Here is a 24452-nt window from a genome sequence, read left to right on the forward strand (position 1 = left end):
TCAAAATCCCCTCCGCCTAGATTTGTGAAAGAGCACTGCTCGGTTGACTCGGTGGGTCATCGGTCTGCGTTCGATCCAGCATCCCACCCGACCCAAACCCTCAAAGCTCTGATCTCCTGGCCTAGCCTGAGAGGGCTGTAAACTGTGGCAGGAAAAGCACCACGTGTTGAGAGAGGTGCGTGAGTGTTTTCACATCTTTATATCCCTGATGTTTGCTCACAGAAGGGTAAGGGCTGTAGTCTTCAGCTGAGACTCTATGGTTTGCACTGGTGGTCCATGTTAAACGTTATGGAGTTATTTTTGGATGGTAGGAGCTTGCTGAAGACTGTGGGGTGGGGCTGGGATGGGGGAACGGATGGTTGAGAGCTTTGGTGCTTTGAACTGCTGGTTTGGGGCCAAGACTGAGTTTCTGGCACACTGATAGCAGCGCTATCCGTTCAGGGTCCTCTGTGCTAACAGGAATTTGTGGAAAACAAACAATCAAACCTAACAACAGCCAAAACAAAGAAACAAACAAACAAAAAACAAGTGTTCTACAGAAGCAGATATTTCAGCTCCATTCGACTGCCTTTACAGTGTAACATCCACTGCATGCTCTCATTCAAGTGATAATTAACCATGTCAGCATAGATGTGTGCAGAAAAAGAGAAGACAGGTTAGGCAGGAGAGACAGAGAGAGGGGGGGAGAGAGAGAGAGAGAGAGGGGGGGGGGGGGGGGGGGGGGGGGGGGGGGGGGGGGGGGGGGGGGGGGGGGGGGGGGGGGGGGGGGGGGGGGGGGGGGGGGGGGGGGGTTATGGTTGTTGGTTGTCCTGGGATAGAGGACAGCAGAGTTCCCTTTTTCCCCCACAACTGATTGACAGGTTCTGCTGGTTGGTTTTGGGTGACAGCAGTTCCATTTTTTCTCTGGTATGGCCTTCTCTGTCCCCACTGTCCAAAAAACAAACAAAACAATAATCCCTTACAATTACAGTGGCGTTCTGGGCCTGTGAGCAAGGTGCTGGACAGGCCAGCCAAGGGAGCTCTCTGGGCAAACAGCAGAGCCGTTCTCATCTATGCAGTGAGTTCATTACTTGGTGTCCAAGCTTCGTTCCATAAAAATGCCAAAACAAACAAACAAAAAAAAAAACCAAAACAAAAAACAAACCAACAAACAGAAACAAAACAACCAAAAAACCCACCAACAACAACAAAAACCCCATCATGTGACCTCACAAGCACTGTCCTTGACATTTAGCGTCCCCTGTACGAAAGCGCGAGAGGATCTCAAATCTAATTTTCCTGAAGAGCCGGCACTGCCACTGAGTGAAGTTCATTCCCAAGAGGGACAGCGATGGGTTTCCTTGCCACCATCATGTTCGGAAACATCTCTCTAGCTCTCTCCAGCAGTTCAGAAGCAGGAATGAATGGAATGGCTGTCAGCTGAATGACGGACCAAGCCGAGATTGGTCCGGTCTCACCTGCTCCAGTCTTCCTCAGGTGAGACGGACACTATGCAGAGCATGTGTGGGCTCAGCGCAGGTGCTCAAGTAAAGGTAGCTCTGTAGACTCCTCCCCCCGGGCTGTGGGGGTATCTGACGTCAGAGGTGTAGTCTCTGTAGGCAGCAAAGCGCCTGCTGGGTCCAGTGTGGGACAGACCTCAGGGGCAGGGACAGAAGGGGCAGGCTGGGAAAAGAAGTAAACATGAAATATTCAATTCTCTGAAGTCTCTGTCTTTCACTCAGAAATGAATCTGAGGTCAGAATTCCAGCTGTGAAACATGTGAAACAATGACTAATGGGAAGGGAGGTAAATGCTTCTGAAGGTCATATATATAGCACATAGCTGAGTTTATGCAAATAGTCCATGAGTGTATAATCAGATTTCAAGATCTGAGGCTGAAACTTTATTTGAAGGTGAACTTTTACATAGGATATATAGATCTTTTTTCCCAAAAGAACAGCAAAAGAAAGATCTCGAGGGACTGAAGGGTACGCTCACCTGAGTCCTGATGCTCTGGGACCCTCCTCCATCCCCGTCCGTCACTGTCTGCCCACTGAAGCCCTTCCTGCCTGACAGACTCCATTTGCTGTACAGGCCTTCGTAAGACAGCCCGCTGCCCTGGCCGAGACTCAGGCCAGACCTCTGTGAAGCCCTGTGCCCACCGTTGTCCTGCATGCTGCCTGGGCAAAAGCGCTCGGTGGTGGGCAAGGCCATGGGACTGCTAAAGGACAGCTGGGAGCTGGACAGGTGCTGGCCTAAGAGCCCCTGAATGGAGGAGGTGCGCTGGAGGGACATGACCAACCCAGCATCCATCCTGCCATCTGATTGGCTGAGAAGGGCCAGTGGGAGGGGCTGAGGATGGTGAGGCCAGTTGGGGCCAGCAGGGTTGTCTGTTCCTGTGGACAATGAGAGAGGAATGTTGTGATCAAAAGGGGTAATAAATGATATCAAACATACTTAAACAGTAGAATGCCAAATGCTGGAGAGAGAACAGCCAACTTGTCTTTTTTCTGCAAACATCATCCTTTTTCTCAGTTCTTTGCCCTTAACCTTTAAGGACTTCACACCCAACAAACTTAAACTAGCCGTACAAGCATTAACGTTAATAGGTCATAACATCTGTTAATAACATTTCTTGCGAGGAAAAGTTCCATTTGAAACCTACATGCTTTTTCTCGATGTGTTCTAAATGTGATGTGATCTTTTGTGATCAGAATGTGACCATTTATATGGATTTAGTGAGAATAATCTAGCCCTGTTAAACCTGTACAACGAGACCAGGGCGTTGACACTCCTCTGTCTTAAAGCAAGAGTGTGACAGTGGTGAATATGTGAGGTCATTACCCATAGAGGAGGGCTGGACAGTGGTGAATATGTGAGGTCATTACCCATAGAGGAGGGCTGGACAGTGGTGAATATGTAAGGTCATTACCCATAGAGGAGGGCTGGACAGTGGTGAATATGTGAGGTCATTACCCATAGAGGAGGGCTGGACAGTGGTCAATATGTAAGGTCATTACCCATAGAGGAGGGCTGGACAGTGGTGAATATGTAAGGTCATTACCCATAGAGGAGGGCTGGACAGTGGTGAATATGTAAGGTCATTACCCATAGAGGAGGGCTGGACAGTGGTGAGGTGGGGGGTGGGACCGGTCATGGTGCCGCTCTGCGGAGGGTGGGGCACGGGGTTATTACTGATGGAGATGGAGCCCCCGCCGCAGTCCGAATCTTCAACGTTCCCTCCACTGTTACAGCCCGCACCACACCCCTTCTGTAACCTGGGCAACAGGGAAGCACAGCCGCGAGTTAAGATCGTGTTCTGATGAATCACCCACGCTGTAAAGAGTGGATCCTAGTCTAACTGGAAATATCTGGATTCGTGGAGATGATGTGTGTGATGAATTTGTGTGTGGGCAGGCAGATCGGAGGCAGCTGTTTGTCTATGTGACAGTTTGCGTTTTGCAGAAAAGCTGACAGCGATGAGGGTGAGATATTAAGCTGTTAAGGACACCACATGCTTCACTAAATTAACATACATGTGTGGGTGGAGTGGTCAGCCAGTGCTAGCTATGGTGTTTAAGTATATGTGTAAATATATTCAAATCTCTTCTCTGTGTGTGTGTGTGTGTGTGTGTGTGTGTGAGTGAGTGAATTTTCCACATATCCCTGTGGCTGATGAACCACGAACAGATTCTGTGTGGAGTAGCAGAGTAGGACGTTTGTGTATGTGTGTGTGTCTTGTACCTGTCCCAGCTGCTGATGAACCAGGTGTAAATGTTGTGTGGGCTGACGGGTCCTCCCCAGACGGAGCGGAGCTGGGTGTGGCTCCCAGCGTAAGAGGTGGTGAGGGGGGAGACGTATATGGGGTAACCGATGGGCTGATCGCATGACGAATTGATCATGTTCCTCAGAGCCTGCTTAGCGTTCTGGATGCTGCCCCGCTCTGGGTTCCGGTTCCGCAGGAAAACCAGCTCCTGCTGCTGCCCTGCCCAAAGCCCGCGCACACACTCTCTGTTGACCTGCAGAGGTCGCCAGAGAGCAGTTACTAACAAAGTACAGGCACTGAAGCAGTGTCTCAAATGTGAGTGTCTGAGTGGAAAAGATGTGCAGCTCTTTTTCAAAAAGACAGTTCATGAGAACGATGTCAAAGAAAGAGACTCTTATCCTAATAACAGGTGACTTATTTGCAAAGCGTTTCTTCTCAGTCAGTTTCCTTAAGCTGTGAATAGACCTTGCACTCCCAGTACAGCTGAATGGTACAAATGCACCTTGAATAATACAACCATCTCATTCAACAGTCAAAAGGCTAAGCTGAGCATAAAATCTACTTTAACTATCAGGTTTTTATGCTGTCAAACACTCTTTTCTTTGTCCACATGGAAACAAATCCTTCCTAAACCATGCGTTAGAGGCCAAACACACGGCGGCTGGTACCTTAATGACTCTGAAGCTGAGGAAACGTTTGTTGAGCATTATGATCTTGTACTCGTCACTGCCGTCGTCCATGACGTGGCGCAATGCTAGCAGCGAGGGCATGTTGGCCAAGATGGCACTACGCCACACTGGGTCACCCTCGTGAGAGATCAGCATCCTCTCCTCATTGGCTGTGATGGCATCATACAGAACCACTGGGTCCTCATATTCGTCGGGGGAGGTGAAGTGGTCCTAGAGACAAAAAAAAAGAAAAAAAAAGTGTGAGGAATGGAGGGAAGCACTGAGAGAAAGATGGAAAAGAGCTGTAATAGAACGGATGGAAAGGGTAGGTGATGTAAGTATTTCATCCGTGATTCAGAGCTGCTTTCGTTGAGCCAAAGTGACGTTTGGAGACGCTGACTCGGGGACAGGGGAGAGTGGCAGTCTTACCTGGTGCAGTTTGAGGGACATCCGCACACCTGGGGCGACCACCCTGTTCAGCAGGTCCATGTCTGCAAAGACCCACTCGTCTCTGGGGGAGGTGATACGGAAATCACCCTTGAACAGAGCATGGAGGCCATAGAGAAAGGGCTCCAGACTGCAAGAATGGACGAAGAAGCGGGGGGAGGAAAGAGAAAGAGAGAGAGAGAGAGAGACTATGAGAGATTTATTTATTGATAAGGTAGGCATATTGCACTTAAGTGTTCCAGGCAGATGTTAACAGCGTCAGGGAAATTACAGTCCAGCAGATAATGAGACTGCCTGGCTCCATTTAGAAACGACACCCTCATTTCTTGATCTCATTTTTTGAGCGAGTTCCTACCTGGCTGACATACTGTGAGAGGCTGTTCCCAGTGCACGTCGACCCAGAATACAAAGGCCAAAACAGAGCATGACCAGTGAGGAGTCTCTCTCACTCTCTACAGGCTAAGACACACACACACACACAGACAGACAGACAGATATATTTGCATTCAGATTACATCACTGTTTCCAGAAAACATTTGCTAAAGATCATTAATAAATGAAAGTGACTTTTTTCAGCAAGCTAAAAGTGCTGGAGAGTGGTTTGGGCACTTACTGTCTGCCTGCGGCTGTTGCAGTACTGGATCCAGTCCAGGTAGACCATACAGAAGGAGGCTGGGGTGATGCCAGCAGCACGGTGATCATAGTCTTCGTCAATGTTGAGGTTGAAGGTGGGGTCACTGTCCACGTAGGAGGGGCTTAGACAAGGCCGTAGGGCTTCCAGCACCGTCTCATTGGCCAACCACTCCTCCAGTTTTGGTGAGCGACTTACATAGTAGATTATACTCTGGGATGGGAATAAGGAGACACTTGCATTACAGATCTGAGGGAAGAGGACATACGCTGACTTACATGTATACTCTGGGCAAACCACAGACAAACATGTTTTTAGCTGACCCATGTCCTCAGGATCCTCTGAGTAGGAAAAGGCTAAATCTTCCATTGGTGCAGTAGACCTGAGCCAAATCTGTGACTTGCTTTAGCAAAATCAGGCTCTAAAACCACTGACGTGCAGTTTTACACTTTCCTCGAAAGACTGGTTATTTTATGTTCTGCTACATGTTTAAGGGCACCAAACCTATAATTATCTAACCGCCCAAATCTGTGCAAGGTGTTACATTACGATCAAACACTCTCGGGATTTACTTGATACTTGAGCAATTTGCTCCTTCGCTAGGTACCAGTGGATAATAATAGAGACAAACATAAACAGGGCAGGAAAGTGCTTGAGATGACAAGTAAGAGGGTGCTGTTTGCCTCCTCTCCAGTAAACAGGTAAAGTCTGACTCTTCATTTCTTGTCAAGATGACTCATGATTCTGAGCAGAGGTTTTGATGATGGTAACATGGCCCAGTGTAGACAGTCAATAACGTGCGACTGGTGGTGAAGAGCTGGCGGACTCCCAGACCAATCTGCTGCTCACTGTATCCATCTTTAAATGCTTTACAATTAGCTACATTCAGAATCTGAATCAGACAGTAACCGTCGCAGGTGGGGAATGCCCATCTTGTTCCGGTAAGAGCAGAGGAAACCCTAAAACAGCCCCACACTGAAACGGCATGAAGCTTGAAAATAACCATTTGAGCCCACTGTGGAGTGTGTGGTTGCCTTCATGCAGAGGTGCACTGACAGTATTTTGTAAGGATAAAGATGGAGTACCTTGACGTAGTAGGTGATGAGGATCTTGCGCAGGTCAAACACTTGGAGCATGGATGCAGCATTGTTGTCACTGATGCTGTAGCCCTCCAGTACGTATTTGGTTGCCGCGACCTCCCAGGCGAGCCAGCGCTGGCCGAAGGCAGCGTTAAAGGAGAGCATGTGGGGCAGGTGGCCTGGCTCACAGCAGCAGCAGCCTTCATCCTCCTCCACACCTTCAGTTATGGCCTCCACCTCCCGCTGCTGACAGTACGTACCTGAGAAAGAAAGAAATTCAGCTGAGTGAAAACTGGTGACGCTTCTTTTCCAGGTCAATGACACAAACAGAAGTCACTGGGAAACAAAGAAATGCATAAAACCCTTTTCTTTGCCGGATGCTCTTAACAGTCTTTGATACTGCTTTACCTCCCCTTCCTTCTAACGCCCCTCTCACACATGCAGCTTTATCCATAAAGGTTTTGGGAATGTATCCATTAATGTACTGGGACTTCATGTCATGTGTGAACACACTTGTCCTGGCAATTCTCTGGGAAAGATGTGCAAGTGTGAAAGGCAGTAATCGCCAGCACTGTTAGAAAAATGTATCTGGCGATTTTCCAGGTTTGTGTGTGAAAGGGGCTTATGTCTGTCTCTCTCTTCCCCCTCAGTCTGAACTGACCTCTGAACTCCAGGCCACGGAGCTGGAAGGTGACCAGGCCATTGCCGATCTCGATGATGTGCACCAGGGCATTGAGGTAGTCGGAGGCCAGAATGAAGCAGTCTCCCGCGCTGTAGTTCCCCCAGCGCCCCAGCAGCAGGTCCCCGCACAGCGAGTGCTGCAGAGAGCGTGTCAGGTGCTCGTAGAAGATCGAGTTCAAGTTGTTGTCGTCAGCACCTTCCAACCGAGAGAGAAAAACAGAGACAGGGTTATGGGAGATCACTGAGCTATCACAGTGAAAAAAGGTAGAACAGCAAAGAGCAATAATTATAAATGATAAAACGATACGATAAAATAACAAGGAACATATTTCTTAACAAAACAGAAACTAAGCTGTCCCAGCAGAGCTGGTGGGTGGGGGACTGACCAGGGTTGCGGTCCAGCTGTGTGGCAAGTCGTGTATTAGAGTGATCCACTCGTCTAGTACTACAAAACAATGGGAACAATATGCCTTTAACTCCACATAAACCACACATTAGAATCACATTAATATTTATAGCCAGCACTAATTTAACTGAGGACATATCACGTCAATCTACAGACAGACACATATGTATCTAGATGTTTCTCTCTCTATATACATATATAATTATGATCTATATTTACACACATATGCATCTGTATACATTTAAATCTATCCATTTATATTACAAGCACACACCTACCAACACCCACACACACCAATAAATTCCATCTCAGTGAACCCCTTCATAAAAGTCTATTATTCCCCTCCACTGAACCAAAACTTAAAAGGAGCTAACTTGTAGTCGCGCTCCCAGAACTTGACCGGGCGGGCGTAGGAGGTGACGAAGACAGCACTGCCCAGTACGGGGTTCAGGGGAGTTGAGCAGAGAGCGGAGAACACAGCCTGAATGAACAGCATGGCCGAATCTGATTACACAACCACGGTCAAGAAAAACAAGAGTGAGGGGACTTCAGTATGAAACTGATGAAACTGCCTGACTGAACATGACACCGCAGAGAGCTAGTGTAAGACTCAACCTTTACTACGAAAGAGCTGAGCAAGGCTCAGTGGTCATTTTATAAAACAACATCTCTAAAAGTGTTGGTTTTGCAGTTACTGCTCTCTCATTGGAGCAGATCGTGATGCGAGGTGTAAGAGTGTTTGTAATGTGATTGGATGTACAGCCACGGTGGGGGAGAGAGAGAGACAGACAGTAAAGGATACGGGGCACAGCGAATGGTTGAGCGAAAGCGTGGAAGGCAGAGCCCCAGGTGATCTGCCAGGGGGCAATGTAGGTCAGCACAAAACGCAGCTTGTACAGCAGGTCCCACAGCTGTAACACAAACACACGCAAAAGTTTTATTTACCCTGACGGACATGCAACATCAGTCATATGTGATAATCAGACAAGAACAGGTTTTTACACTGATTTATTCAATCAACAAAAATTCTTCATCAACAAACAAAAACAACAAATCAACAAAATGTCACTCTAGACCAGATCCAACTTATCAGAATCAATCTATTCGATTTTCTTTGATGATGGTTACTTTTAAAATGATTTGAAATAACACATTTAACACCAGAATGAAACGGGCTGTTAAGACAGAGACCCACACTGTGGCTCTTGCACACACCTTGCTGAAGAGGATGGACATGAAGTAGTAGTCGAGGAGGAAAGTCTCGGAGAAGCGCGGGTAGTCGAAGTGGAAGAAGAGAGCGGTGAAACACAGAGTGACGTACTGCAAAGACGGCGCACAGAAGGACGAGCGCAGCAACTTCATACCAGCCAGAGAGATGAACAGAGCCCGGCCACTAGAGGAAGAAGACGAAGAAAGAGAACGTTGATTACAAATGCACGACGCATACAGAACCTACAGTAAAACTATAAAAGAGCGAGTGTACTTATGGGAGGAGATACGCATCAAGATATATTCTGAATCTATGTGAGCACAGAGCAGTCCATAAAACCATTACCAAAGGAGACTATTCTATGGGCAGTTCAGTCCAACACTGATTCAGGGCAAAATTGGACATGGTTGGGTCACAGTGTCCTGCAGGGAGTGCACTGACAAGGAGAAATGCATGGGGTTTTTAGAGGTTCACTCACTAGGTGCCTGTCTTGTCAGGGTGCTGGCTGAAGCTGTGGGCCTCAGTGGTCAGGGAGTTGAGAACTACTGCTGGGTAGATGAAGTATTTTTCCACACACTGAAGCCAGGCATACAGTTTCTCAAACCACATCAACTGGGCAGCCTCTGGAATGGGGTGACAACACATATTAGTCCTGTTCTCTGATGGGCTCTGTGTGTGTGTGTGTGTGTGTGTGTGTGTGTGTGTGTGTATGCGAGCCTACTCACCCCGGACCTCAAACTGGCTGTACTCGCGAGAGCGCAGCACTGGGTGGGCCAGACAGAACCAGGGCAGCTGCTTACGAAGCTGAGGCAGCAGGTAATGTGTGAGGAAACCCACCACGCCAGCCAAGATATACAGTACAAAACTGAGAGCAGGCTGGAGGGAGGAGAAGATGATCCTTGAAAACGATTGTTGTCAATGTAACTGAACAGTAACAAATTGTCATTTAGTTACCCCAATTTCAGGCAGCTTTAACATTAAGTTCATTGTATTGAGTTAGTCCTTTCTGACCTGTAGGGCGATGAAGACAGTGCTGGCACTAATGGCGAAGGTGATGATAGCCATAAGAGGACACATGACCAGGTCTGAGTGAAGAGTCTCTCTCTACAAACACCACAACAAACAAAGAGTGTGTCTGAGTCTCACAACAGCATCAGTCACACTTTCCCCTCCAAACCCACGACATGAACAGTCAGAGCGCTCACCACAGAGTTGAGGAGTTTTTCAGGTAAAGGATCTTTAATCTCCAGTGAGGGCTCCTCAGGTGTACGGCTGTCCAGTTCGGGGAAGAATTTGGAGCGGATCAAAGTCCTAACAAAGCAGACACACGTTAGAATGAAAAAACGGCATGAATGCAGCACAGTTATGGAACCTTCTGTAATTGGTCCAGTACTGACCAGAGGATTGTGGGGTCGCTGCTTTGCCGGCTGAGATGGTAAGACAGGGCCAGGAGGAGACCACAGAACACAGAGAAGAGCACAGGAACATGGGCCTCTCCCCAGGGAGCCTAAAACACATTCACAGTCACACATACAGACACACGGATGTGTGTAAGGAGCAAGGCAAATACTACACAAAAACCAGGACTTGATCCTCTAAAATTTGCCTTACCCTGATGGCGCCCAGGCAAAACCCGTAGACAAGAGCTGCGACCAAAAGACTTCGCGACAGACAGTAGATCGAAGACAATGGGCTAGTTGTGGCTGAGATACACAAACACATACAAACACACATGCACGCACATACACACAGGCACGTAGAGGGAGAGAGAGAGAGCTTTAGTAAATGACTCATCTGCTGTAAACTGAAGCTAGATACAAAAACATGGTGTGTCTACACAAATCTCACCCGTTCCCCCAAACACATGCATGTCCACTTGCTCCAGCAGACACATGAGGAAGGTGTTGACCTGAGGTAGGAGTCCAAAGAGGAAGATGAGTGGGAAACAGAGGATGACCACTGTGAGGGAGAGGGAGAGAGAGAGAGAGTCAAACATCATGCAGTCACATCGTGTAGAGACCAGATGATGTGCTGAAGGCAAAACATCTGGTCAGTGATGGTGATGTGCAAAGGAGAGGACTAGATGTTCAGATAGAGCAGTTTAAAGACTCATCATGTGAGGGTAGAACCTAAAACCTAAAAATGACTGGCCTCTTATTTTATTATAGTGGATGTGTACCTGAAGAACCTATTCTGATCCCACATAGAATGGCAAGGTAGTGCTAGATTCTGTCATGGAACTGCTGATAAACACATGGTTTATCTCTATGAGCATTTGAGACAAAATTATACAGAGTTCATTGACAACCGCATTTGTGAACAGTTCTAGTGAATGACAGGGGAACTGACCAATGAGAACATCCCTGGCACAGAGCAAAAAGTGGGCAGAAAAGAAGGTGACTCCATAAAGTGAAAAAGGCTGCAAGCTGCTAGAGTTGCCACCCAGGTCAAAGATCCAGATGAGCACACAGCACAGGCAGAAATACACTGGTCTGCTGTACACAATGATCCAGTTATGGCCCTACCCAGAGACAATGAGAGAGAGAGAGAGAGAGAGAGAGAGAGAGAGAGAGAGAGAGAAAGAGAGAGAGTGTATCATGAAGCAGTCAATCCATATTGCATAAGTCTGCAACGGACATTGTATGAGTGACTATGAACAAAGTGCTGTGTAAGCGTTTAAACACACTCCAGTTGAATCTTGTAGAAAAGGAAGTAGACTGACAGCAAATACTCACGTGCATTGGGGAGGCTGCATCCGGCTGGACGCTCTACAAGAGATGACAAAGGAAACAGAAAAAGCAGAAAGAGTAAGTGACTTACTGTAATGACAAAAACCAGGCACCACATCCTTATGCTGACAACTGTGCTAAAATATCTTGGCATCATACATAAAAACATGTAACTGTCAGGCAGTGGTTGGCAGAGGGACAGATCACTACGTGGAATTTAAACTGTTTCACTGATTGTGAGATTAAAATTGTACAGACTTTGCCCATCTGCCCCTCTCCCATGGCCTGTCTTTGCTCCTAATTGTTCATTGTCCAAGCCCAGCTGCAGCAAGAGAACAACAGACAACAGCAGCCAAAAGATCCCCATTCTCATGCATGACAAAGACCTCCTCCGACAGGCAGTTACATCAACATCTGCCATCTAGTAAACACCGAAAATTTCCAATTACCACTATAGTTATCATAGGTATTGCTGCAACATGGCAAACTAAGTACAAACAGTGTCAGACACTAAAATACACATTCTAACTTGCTCACAAACAAATTATTTCACTATTTGCTTATGGTATAGTTTAAGAATTTTGTGTACTAAGTACAAACAAACCACACTGCAGTGAATGAAGCACAAGGCTCTGAAACATATTTACTGTCCAGTTAGCCAGCAAGTTCAAAATTTCAATGCTACTCATAATACCAGAGTTATGCATTTACTATCTCCAAAATCCATGGAATGTCACAGAAACAACTAATATTATTTCTAACCTGGCAAATATATATAAATAAATATAAACAACAACAACAAAAAAAACAAGCTCTGATTAAACACTCCTCCAGTTTTGAGGGGTGTCTCCATCTGTGAGGCAGAGTAACACCTGGATGTTGATAGCAGCATGAAATGCTTTTGGATTTGGATAAAGATCTAATACTTTGCTGTCCTTGTTCTGTGTCACAGTCCATAAACCTCAAGTCTCTTCAATGCCTTTTCAGGATTTGCAGCCTGGAAGCTTTTGTTCTGCGAAGTACCAAAGTTCAGTTTGGATTTGTTTCTGTGACTGTCTCAGATTCTAGTCTGCTCAGAAATGCTATAGGCAGCCCAGTAACACCTCCGAACTTTATCATTCACCTGTTGGACCTATTCTTCTCTCCCTTCCCCTAAATGTCATTTGGCTTCAGTAACTTCACTACAACATAACTGCGTATGGCTGCATTTCTTAGGTGTGCTATTAAAAAGTAATAACTATTATAAATTGCAGCTCTGTTAATGCTCTGTGTTAAAGGTTACACAGTTCCCTTGTAATTTCCTTTTGTTGTTTTCTACTGCCTAGACATTTTCGTGGCCATTTACTTCTCATGCCAGGTCTCACTTGATCAAACAATGGCATTATATTCTGCTCTTGTCTCAACCCTCTTGTGACAATGAGGAGAGTAAATGATTTATTGGGACACACAATGGGGTGACCAAGAACTTGGCTGTCTAGGAGAACTGAATTTGCAGCATACTGTTGTTCTAGTTCCTTTGACACTATTATATATTGTGTGTTATTTTAATAATTTCCAAACCAGTTATTCAGGGCACTGAGCTATCTATAGTTATTCAGTTTGACTGTGGCTAGATTTCAATCATTCAATGGCTTAGGTTTATAGTTGTGTAATATCTTCAGTCTCTGGCTGAATAAGCTCTCTGGACATTAAATTTAAATTAAACCAGCAAAACGATGTCTCTTTGATACTAAAAAACTTAAAAAATTGTATGAAGAGCTAATCAAAACTCTGATTTTCACCATTGAGAAAGCAAATACCAAACAGAGGACACAAGCTGAGAACTGAACTCACTTTTAGTAAGGAGTATTGGCAGCTGGCAATAACCAGGCAGAACTGGAAGACCCAGATGTCCCTGAAGAAACCCTGGAGAAGCAGCAGGAACCCCAGGAAGGCCACCAGGCTGGCCAACACCACCGCAAACACGTTCTCCCCTACTCGCCGGTTCCTTCAAGAGAAATAGTAAGGTCTTTAACTACAGCCTAGCAAAAATAAAACATTTGAGTGAAACCATAATCGATGATGGCTGCCTAGGCTGCCTATCTCTACAAAAAACTTTTTGGGACTGTCAGCCTTCCATACACAAGACTGACCACTGTCTTGTCTCTGACCTGTCCAACAGGGCCAAGAGGGCAAGCCTGTCATAGCGCACTCTCAGCCACTTCCCTGGCAGCACCCAGAATCGGTAATACTGCTTGGGTTTAGCCTTCTCTTCGATCATCAGCGTGTTCTCCTGAGATTCGTGGAGGGACTCGTGGTCCAGATCAAACTGCAAGAACAGGGAAGGAAAGACAACAAAAAAGTTCTTGATATATCCTGAGGAGACAGGGCAGACAGTTGGAAGTTAGGAATCAAAGGTGTCTTTACCTCTGACATCTCTAAGGGTACCCTGCGAACCTGCATTCCCTGGAGGACCACCGGTCTGGGCTGTAGCATGGGCAGCCCTGCCGCCACCTCCTGGACATCTGTGGAGGTGAAGCTGGAGGACTGTGACTGCCTCTCACGCTCCCTGTAAGTAGGGGAAAGAGGAAAGTTTCAGAGACCCTTACAATCTACCCAGAGGAACTGTGGGAGCTTGTAGGAGAACAACTTACTGCACTGGGTCCTCATAGCCACCTCCAGCAGGTCCAAACGTATACGATCTCTTCACTCCTGCATGACAAATTTAATTGGCTAACTGCTTTCACCACAGCTCAAACTGTACGGTCTTAACGAAAGGCAAAAAAAGAGAGAAGATTGGAAATAGAATCACGTACCACTCTCGTCATAAAAGTAGTGCACAGCTCCCTCTGACGTGTCATCAAAAGTAGATGCTTCATGAACGCCACTGCGCGGGAAGAGGGAAGAGGCAAACTGTAGGGCGGAGGGCAGGGTGCGAGTTCGGGAGTGAGAGGAGGTTCGGGTGCGCTGATGGTCCTGGAGACTGTGGAGGCACAGAGAGAGATCAGAAAAACGACAAAGGCAAAGACACTCATTAAGAATTAGAAGAGGGGAATGAAAACACAGATCATAAGACTTAATCTCGATCCTCAACCTGGGTGGGGATCCCATGGCGGATGGCGGTGGGGTGGGGTTACTGCCTGCGTTGTGACGTCTTCGGATGGCCTGTGTCCTCTTCACACTGCTCACGGAGTCGCGCTTACCCCTGTCCTCTGGAGCCAGAGCTGGGGAGAGGTTTATCCATTGATGGGGGAAAAAATGAGAATAAAAGCCTTTGTTCAGACAACTGAAAAAAAGAGATGAAGGTATTCACAACACAAAACTACACAGTCAGATAGGCAGATAACCTGAACAAACATGTTGTTGAGGGAGAGCCTAGGGGAGCATAGAAAATATTCAGCCGAAAACAGGAATAAATAGCACATTCAGTATTTGACCAAAAGAGTAAAAATGCTGACTAATATGCATAGCGTGTGATGCCGTTTTTGTTGTTCTCCTGTACCAGTCAATGACAACATGTTTGCCGTTTATACCCTACTCCTGGTCTGTAAAAGTGAATGATGGCTATTTTCAACAGCAAACGAGTCAGCAGCATGGAACCATTTCACAGTTTCTGATAAGGACACCAGATTAGCAATTTGTAAACACAGTTCAACTGAATGATCCACAGGGGGTACAGTGCCAAAGAACTACAAAGTTAATACACCACCCAAGAGCACGACAGCTCGATCAATACGCAGAGTGCAACACAACAACTGAAACAAAAAGGAAAATCCATCCCCTACAAACTGACTCCATCTGTGGACCCAGTCAAGTGACATTGGCAAAACAACATATTACTTAAATAATAATGAAATCATATATGTACATTTTTATAGTCACTCAAGTTCAGTTTTCTGGAATAAAGTCCTATCGAGAGGACCGACTGCTCAATAATAAAAGGATGTTTTCTATTACCTTTGGAATTCAGCTTCATCGCAAAGGATAACTCAGAAGCAAAATGGATTTCATTTGTGCAATAATAGAAAACCAAATTGGCAAATAAATGAAACAAACAAACAAACAAAAATACAGGCCAAGCATTTCCTGGAATTCAGCTTCAGCCTCAGCCAAAAATTTCCGTTTCGGAGCAATTCTAGGGCAGGACTGATTAGGAACATAACCATAGCCTTTTCTTCTTCTTGACCATTTGAACTGTAAACATGTGTGTAGTTAAGCTGTCTATCTAACTGAGAAAACTGATTGCAAAATGTAGGCTATCCCTTCAAGTGGCATGCTACCCTCTTCATCAAAGCTGTTCACTGTTCTGGCATCAGAACCTTCAGCAATAAGCTCTAAGACACGTAACTGATTAAAGTCTTAGTGACAGGATCTTTAACAATTTCATAATAAAGGGTAACAGAATGTGTTGAGGCCACAGCCTGGATGCAGCACTGATATGACAGTGCATTCCTCACCTCCTCCAACAGCTCCCTCCTCCAGTAGCTCCCCTGCCCTCCAGCCTGTCTGGTTTCCTGCCCAGGAGCCCCCTAGAGAGTCAAGTCTGTGATGGGCCCTGGGGAAACCCTCTAAGTGCACCGTCCGAGCCTCCAGGTCCGATTTAGAGACGGTTAGAGGCCGTGGGGCTGGGGCACTGGATGAGGGATTTAAAGGGTTCAGGGCAGGGGCCAAAGTCCCTGTACTTGTGTGAGTTCCGCCAGCCCCATCCATACTAAGCACCCTTGCATGAGTCTTGGCACTGGCCGTACTCGCTGATCTCTGAGCCCCACGCGACTGGGAGGGGCCTACCACGTCCAGTTCCTCCTCCCCTTCCCTGGGATTGGGCAACTGAGCAGCGGGGGCAGGCACAGGTTGAGAGGCAATGCCAGTATTAGCCAGGTCAGGGGAATAGCAGGAAGTAGAGGAGCTGGAGTCTTCATCGTCGTCATCATCCTCATCGTCATCAGAGCTGTAACGACGCTGTGAGCCAAGGCTTGAGCTGGCACTCATGTCGCTGCCGTCATCTTCGTCGCTGGAGTCCTCAAAAAGGCTCTCGCTGTATGCCTTAGCGCCCAGTCGGCTGCGTACAGGGATGTAGTCTCGATGCTGGCCGTGGTTGTGGTGGTGGTGGTGTCGGCGACGGTAGGAGGAACCACAGTCAAAGCTGCTGCTGCCTGCCGTCCCACGTTTACGGGGGACTTTCCTGCGGCCTGGCCGGTGGCCCACACTGCCATGTGGCCGCAGTAGCTTCAAGTCTTTGGGTCGCACTACCTGTTGCTGCTGTGCCTGCAGTGAAGGCGACTCTGCAAGCAGGTAGGGCGGGGAGGTAACAGGCAGGGCGGGTTCTGAACACACCAGCCCCAACGACAGCCCTGAGGGCACCGAGCTTGCCTGCCGCGGAGCAGGCAGCGGTGGGATTGGGATTCCACGGTCTAGTTCGCAAGCCTCCGAGGGGCCGCTACTAGACGGTGATGAGTCCTGCAAAGTAGTGGGGTTCTGAGCCATGTCTGACAATGGATGCAAATCCTCACCTTCCACTAGAGTTCTGTCCAGGCCCTGCCCGGCTGAGAGCTCTTTGGAGGGTGAGCGGAGCAGCTCGCTGTCTGAAAGGTTGTCTGTATCGCTGTCCCCTTGAAGGGCGAGGTCCTCCAGCTGCCTCGCAGCTTGTGTGCTCGGCGTTAACGCTGCAGAAGGGACCCCAGATGCTGGTAGATGCTGCTGACCCAGTGACGGGCTCTCTAGTTGCGTGGAGTCAGTCTTTTCGCTGCGGTAGCTGCTGACAGTACTGAGAGTCTCGCGGTCAGTGGCTGGCCCCCCCCCACTGAAGCAGCTGTCAGTAGAACCAGCAGCCATGGCCAGCCCACTGCGACTGCCTGGGTGCTTGCTGCCAGGGGCAAAGGCAACAGGATCCAAACCGAGACCAAGCAGGTTCTCACTCAACTCCTCACTCAAACTGCTCTTAATAAGGGGACTAAGCGGAGCATCACCCAGGCTACCTGACTCGCCGGAGGGGCCCAAAGGAGAATAGCCCCCAACGCCACCCTCCATCTCTTCAGGACTCCTTTGGGAAAGCTGCCCCAGCATTCTGTGCACTCCTCCACCCTCCTCCACCAGCTCTTTCTCTTCTCCAATTCCTTGGCTGGAAGGGGAGGGAGGGATAGAAGGGCATTCTCCTGGTTGTGAGCTCCCAAAGCCCGAGGACATCACTCCGCCCACCCCCATCAGCACAGGGAAATCCCCAGCCAGAGCTGCGGACAGGCAAGACTGCACTGTCCCAGCCATCCCTAAAGACATAGAAAGTGTTGAGAGGCATCCTTTGTATAACGTTTCACACACCAGCAACATCCCTGTATTGATGTACTCTTAAGATAAAGTCATCATTAACATATAACAACAGTACCAACATGTGCAAAAACAATAATGTAAGCCCATAAGTACACACAATGTGCACTTACAGCTTACAGAGCATGTTACTCGGGCAAGTCTCAGGCAAGTTACACCCTTTACAAAGTAGCAAAAATGTTTTTCTGCTTGGCAAAACATTAACAATCAAAAATATTCCACCATAACCTCAGCAATAACCAAACCTATGTACAGGTCATGCTTTGGAGATTTGAACTAAAATCAGTGCACTACCAACATCACAATATTGCTTTGAACATGAGCTTCATGAGTGGAAAACGAGGCCAAAGTGATTCTGGCTCTTACTGATTGTGTCCTGAGAGTTGTGCCGGAGGACTTCTTTGTGAGCAGACGTAACTATCCCATTATTATTCCTCTGTTCTGGAATAAGATCCTTGATATCTGAAAAGCGAAGGAAACCACAACTGATTATAACCCTTATACCTTCATAGATGCCTTTAGACTCCCTAAAATGGCTCAAGGAGGGAACGTACATGACAGTTAAGGTGTCTGAACATTGTCTACAAGTAAACACGCATTTTATCCCCAAATCCAGAGAAGGGTAAACCATGATCTCAAATGGATGCTACTAGATGTGATGATTTACTTACAGCGATTTTTAGCTGTTACCACTGTTGGAATAGCTACTGAGACATCTAGTCCTCATAGCTCAATGTAGCAAGAGCTTTGTTCTCAATAGTAAAGCAGATTTCTAAATAAAATCCATTGATAGAGGAAATGTAGTACCTTTTGAGCCTCTGGGGTCATCCAACTGTGGCAAAAATTCCTAAAAAAATAAATAGGTAAATTTAGCAAAACTGATGTAACTTAATTTTGACTTGCATTTAACATAATAAACCATTACTAAGTTTCAGAAATTTACCTCTGTCTTAATTTTATATTAAATGAAGTGCGAATGTGAAAACCTGTGCAGTTAGTCAGTTGCTTGGGTGAATGAGACAAAGTGTAAAGTCAGAGGCAGAAATTAACCACTGCTTTGGTTGCCTGCAAAACTGGCACAAAGTGAACTTGAACTGATTTGAAAGCACTGCAAATGTCTGTTTTTACATGCCAGGAGAATGCTTTGCATTTTTTGTTTGGTCTTAGAAACGACAACACACACAATATATATAAGTAATTTTGACTCTGTTAACACTCCTTTTGCAGGGGACAGATATAGTGATCCGTTTCTGTGTCTGGAAGGACAGTTTGCCTTATCACAGTGAAAATTCTCATCTGATACGTGGCAACTGCCTTTGGTCCTTACCGACACCTGGTTCAGTCCAAAGAGCGAGTGCTGAGAGCTGCACCGCACAGGAGGGGTTGAATTAACCTTTCTGAACACTGTCATTTCCACACCAACATTACTGTCCCTGTGGAGAAGCACACCAGTTAGTAATCAGGGCCAGCCAGAGAGGTATGGTAGGCTAGGAACACCCATACTCAAGGACTCCCCAGTGGTGAAAAATGTTTAAGCATTTAGCAGATATAAAGACTTCCACTTCAAGAAACCCATTGTGGATGAAGTTCTTTGGGTTGGTGACTCTGCTCTGTACCTGTGCTGGATCCCATCATGAGCTCCAGAGCCCTCGTCCCCTTCCTCCACTCTCTGAGGGTCTGTGGTTAACGAGGCCTGCCTCTTCTCCACGATCTCACCCAGGTCAAACATAGCATGCAGCCGAAAGTTCACTGCCTTGATGGCGGTGAAGAAAGCGGCCACTACAGCACAGTACACCCCGGCTACCACTATACTGGGTGGCAGTGCCTTGGGAGAAGAGATCATAAAGGTTAGAAATGCTGAGGGTTTGAGACACTGGATTCAGTAGATGTTGCAGATGCTCTCTAACTAGTTTAGGGGTAAACCAATGCGGTATTAAAAAAAATAGCACTGGAGGTCTAGAGAGACTGAAACAAAAATGAAATGAGAGTCTTTCTTGAGAAATTTTACATCAGTCAGTGAGTTTAAAGGCCTTCATTGCTGTTCCAAAATCCACTTCAAAATGCTTCACCATCCTCAGTATTTTCAGCTTAACCCAGCAATGCCTCACCTGACACAACTCAGAAATATGATCATCAAGACCTTTATGAAGTGGATCTAGCACACTAGTGCTGGGATTAACTAACAGAGCTGAGGGCATTTGCATTTAGAAACACCAGTCTAAAAATGACCACACAAAATATATCACGTCATTACAAACAAAGACTTTCAAAGGGCAAAAAGAGAAAAACAACCATGACTGATATCAAAAGCATCTCAAGTGGCAAGATAACAATTCGTGTTAGTCCACATACCTCAAAGGTACCAACAATGACTTCACTGGACTCAATGAGGGAATGCAATGCATTCATGTCAGGACACACCCTACAATAACATCTCATATAAAGGTTCATGGAAAAACTACGCTTTTGATGCAACATCCTGTCTAGCTTAGTAAGCTTGTTCTTCTTACCTTAACATTGCATTACTACTGCTTCTTATTTCTATTCTAAAATGAGTGTGAAAGAGTTAACTTTCTCTTTGTTTTTTTCAAGATTCCAAGGACAAAAGCTGCTGTCTGTGCGCCGTTTATTTTTCTTATTCATTGGCTGTTTTTGTTATATTGTTTTTGCTCAAATTATGAAGGGGTTTAAGCAGTACAGCTGGTGGAACCCTCTTGCTTTGCTTTAAATTATTATCATTTTTACAGGTCCAAGTGGTTGAGAAGCTATTGGTTCTGATAGTAGTACAAGTAACTTGAACACTCTTTTATTCTGATTAATATTGCTGTTAGGGTTGCAAGCAGTGCAGATGCTGAAACTGTGTTTTTTTTCCCCGTCTTTTTCCAGGAGCCTATGGTATACAGCACTGAGAAATAGCTGGATTTTTACTAACGCTATTAGGGGTCTGAGAAGAGAACCATTAATTTAACAATTCACGCAACATCCATCCTCAACTACCTCTGTGGCACTCAGATACATTCCTGTTTTCATTACACAATCCTGCTATTCCACTTCTCTATTACAGAGCTAACTTTATCATAAACCGCAGTTGGAAGGCACTATCTCAAAGAAACAAATGAACAGATGTTACTGGATTACTTTAGAATGCACAAGTTGTGCAAAACTTCCATAACACACATTAAAGTAGACTTTGTGACTACGTAACTAATGCTCCTCTCTGGAGTAGCACTCTGTTAAAAAATTCACTGCAACTAATGGTCATGCTCTCCGAGGCTGCATGAAGAAGCATATGGCTGGGCCAGCCATCCAGAAACAGAATTAAGAATGTGTATTGAGTTCAGACAACTTTGATTTCTTTTTATATTCCATTTGCGAGACTGCCTTTTGAAAATGAAATGCAAAGTGTTGCCAGCCACTGGCCTGACAGTTGGCAGATGTACTTAGATGCACCCTGAACACATGTATATGATTATATTATTAATTAAAATTTTTTATTTATATCAGCTACTTTGACCTGTGTTGTAGTTGTATGTATAAGCCATGAAACTCGCTTTCATATCATTTTTAACCAATGAGTGGAACATGTTTGTTTCTTCTACTGTCAGCACAGGACAGTCTGTTCTACGTTTTAATGTGAACTCTCAAATTTTAAAAGGTCAAATATGGGAAGGCAGGGCAAAAAACAACACAAGTGAGCTGTTACATTATGATTTTCTTGAGTTCTTCATGTTTGACTGTCAACAGTCAATCTCTCTCCTGTGAACAGTTTGCAAATTCAAAAATAATTTTCTGACTCAAGAAAGAACCAGTGTTACAACTGACCAACATTAGTGTTTGGCCCACTTTCTCCTATTTGGACTACAATAGGAATATCAAATGCAGAGGGCATTTAAAATAGCAGAATTTCACATAAGAATCTCTAACCAAAGCCATAAGTGGTAGATATTTTGTTCAAGTTTCTCATTTGGACTGAATAGCTGCACTGCTGATAGGAGTGTTTTAATAGAAGCATAAAATGTGAGACTCACTATTCTGGAGCAATCTAGCATATCACACCCTCTATAATAGGTTAATAGGTACTGATTAAAAAGGGGGCAACTAACAGTTAGGCTATCGATGATGATAATTTCCATTGATAATCAGCAGAATTCACATAAGTCTGACTTGAATACACTCCGCTCGTGTGCCGACCACCGGTAACTCTCCAGAGGACAGAAGGCAAGAGATGGGAGAGGATTAAGGCTTTTAGTATTCTTTGAATAATAAAGGTTAGATCTTGGGTTCAAGTTCAAGAAAGAAGTGCTTTTGTCGGACTTTTCTTAAAGCAGTTCCTGTTTGCAAGGCATCCATGAAAGAGGTACGATTCATATACTTTTCAAAGAACCCCTGAAAAAATTCAGTGCTATATATTTCCCATACATGGATTAGCATGCTAATCATTACCTCATTTCAAGATAACTCACCATATACAGGAGGAAGGGGAAGGCCAGGAGGAAAATCCAGAGGTAGAGGTGGAAGCAGTTGGAGAAGGTGCTCTGATGAGGGTCCACATACCAGCCTCCTGTCAGTGAAGCCCACACACCCTGCCGCAATATCTGAAGAGCCTGGGAGCCCATCTTCTCTTTTAGAGCCCAGGAAAGCAGAGCTTCCTTTAGGGCTGTTTCTCAAGAAAAAAACCCTGTATCTCAGGTTGCAAAGGCACCTCTCAAAGTCCCTACAGTAGCATTTCCATTTGGGGGCCCTCTGTCAGACTCTCCTCAGCTTGTGAAGCAAAGCTGTCCACAAATTAGCATGGAGTGAGACAATCCTCAAAGGGTCCGGAGTTGGGTCCAGGTTGTTTCAATAGCAGTAGAGAACTCACATGCTCGTCCAGTTCAGTCTTGTTTTCAGCACAGTTTAAGAGTTTTTGGCACACAGGTGACTGAATGACTACATGAAAACACTCAACTTGAGGAACCATCAAAACTGCCCTGTCTGGTTCCTTGACAATTCCCCAGGTCTCTAAGCTGACCCAATTCAATAAATAAAAAGACAATTCTGATAGCATCCTTCAGTACAGCAAGGATATTAAGAATTCGACCATTATTGTTTAACAGTCTCACTGATGATATTCAGCTGTAGGTCTCAGATGCTAATGAAACGCAAGTAATCCAGGTTACTTGAAAATGGATAACTTCATTGGGGTTTTGAGAAAATGTCCTCGACTTGGTGAAATGATCAGTATAAACGAACGACTGAAAGCTCTCATTATACAAAAGACCCCCTTCACTTAAAGTGAACAAATCTCAGATATGCACCAGGAAAACTTAACAGGACCACAGCAGAGCGTATTCCACTGAGACGCTGAACTCAAATGTTGAGCCAGCAGTGTTAAGTTATGGAATATCGACGTTCAGTATAACCATACTGCAGCAGTCTTCAAATACATACTACTCAGCGTGAATCTTGATAAGGCATCATTAAATGCGTGCACCAACATCCATGCAGGTTGAAGAGAGCAACTCTAAACCTTGCCTAATTGGTTGTATCACTGAAGATATGTTTTCTAGCTAAATATTTTTCTCGACTAACGAAAGCAAAGTTACTGTTTTCTGTTGTACTCTCGGCCAGCTGAAATAAACTAATGTGGCTTGGCCCATGTGTCACTACGGCAACAGCTTGTTAGCGCTTTAGCTAACTTGATAGTTGACTGGTTAAAAACAAGGCCGTGGGGCGTCAGATTTTCACCAAATGGAAGGCTCAACAAATCAATAACTGACAGAGATTGCACGAGATTTCTTTAGCGCCCAAATCGGTGACTGACTTGTAAAGTATCTACCATATTGATTAACTTACAAGAATGGTTGCATCTTGTTCTGTAGCATCAACTAGCACAGCTGATAAAGTTATCGGTGTTTATCTAGCTAACGTTAGCAGGCTAGGCTGCTTATGTTAGCTGGCTAGAGAGGACCTGTCAAGCAGAGCAACCAGCCTTCCGAATTATTGGATAATTTCCTAAATCAACACTTACAATCACACAACATGGATTTTATACAAACAGATAATTTCACTGCTATCGAATTAGACGAAATAAAATAATTTGACCACTCCTGATTACAACCTTGTATGTGGTAATACAGCTACCAAGCTAATATGGTTAGCAAGCCAGTTTACGGATTGTCAAGTTCTCAGTCAAGCTAATATAGTTAAACAAACTGACAGATGTTCTAGAATACAGTCAAATCAAAATGACAGACTAGTTATGCTAGACATATCCAACATGTTTGCTACAAAATTCAATAAGGATAGGGACAGTTAATTCGTTGCATGATGTTGGACTAGTTATTTGCTAGCCACATAAACGCTGGTTAGGTGGTTACTGTTTTAACTTCAGCTGTCTCTGGTGACCGCCGTGGCTAGATGGCATAGCTAAATTAGTGGATCGGATAAGTAAAGCGAAATGGTAAACGTGTTCACTTTGGCATCGGACTTCATTCATTCAGTCGTAAACTACTTCGCTTATATTACATACAGCCTTATTTTCGATGAGTAACTAGTAATTTCGTGATTAGCTTGG

At 45.5% G+C, this 24452-nt stretch overlaps 1 protein-coding gene across 1 annotated transcript; it reads right to left on the reverse strand.

Moving 5' to 3' along the window:
* Window positions 1-1196: 1196 nt before the first annotated feature.
* On the reverse strand, window positions 1197-22752 carry LOC115818662 (pecanex-like protein 1). Its single transcript, XM_030782094.1, has 35 exons — window positions 22360-22752; window positions 19513-19721; window positions 19224-19329; window positions 18704-18743; window positions 18263-18358; window positions 16033-17838; window positions 14670-14799; window positions 14392-14558; window positions 14230-14287; window positions 14003-14144; window positions 13747-13904; window positions 13430-13583; window positions 11603-11635; window positions 11217-11388; window positions 10716-10826; window positions 10479-10570; window positions 10265-10374; window positions 10073-10178; window positions 9879-9971; window positions 9593-9743; window positions 9346-9490; window positions 8873-9050; window positions 8460-8568; window positions 8032-8161; window positions 7638-7696; window positions 7232-7447; window positions 6577-6830; window positions 5474-5704; window positions 5216-5319; window positions 4843-4990; window positions 4414-4644; window positions 3724-3998; window positions 3088-3257; window positions 1972-2375; window positions 1197-1662 (listed from the first exon to the last, which is right to left on the reverse strand). Exons 1-35 carry the CDS (start codon window positions 22510-22512, stop codon window positions 1510-1512), a joined length of 6894 nt encoding a protein of 2297 aa, XP_030637954.1. The 5' UTR covers window positions 22513-22752; the 3' UTR covers window positions 1197-1509.
* Between the last annotated feature and the right edge of the window lie 1700 nt (window positions 22753-24452).

Source organism: Chanos chanos, chromosome 8 (genome assembly GCF_902362185.1).
Source record: "Chanos chanos chromosome 8, fChaCha1.1, whole genome shotgun sequence".
Taxonomy (NCBI): domain Eukaryota; kingdom Metazoa; phylum Chordata; class Actinopteri; order Gonorynchiformes; family Chanidae; genus Chanos; species Chanos chanos.

Coding starts and splice junctions, on each gene's coding strand:
- LOC115818662 (XM_030782094.1), bottom strand. CDS start 22,512: ATGGGCTCCCAGGCTCTTCAGATATTGCGGCAGGGTGTGTGGGCTTCA. Junction 19,722..22,359: donor TCCCCTTCCTCCTGTATATG/GTGAGTTATCTT, acceptor TCTTCTCCCAAG/GCACTGCCACCCAGTATAGT. Junction 7,448..7,637: donor ACAGCTGGACCGCAACCCTG/GTCAGTCCCCCA, acceptor CTCGGTTGGAAG/GTGCTGACGACAACAACTTG.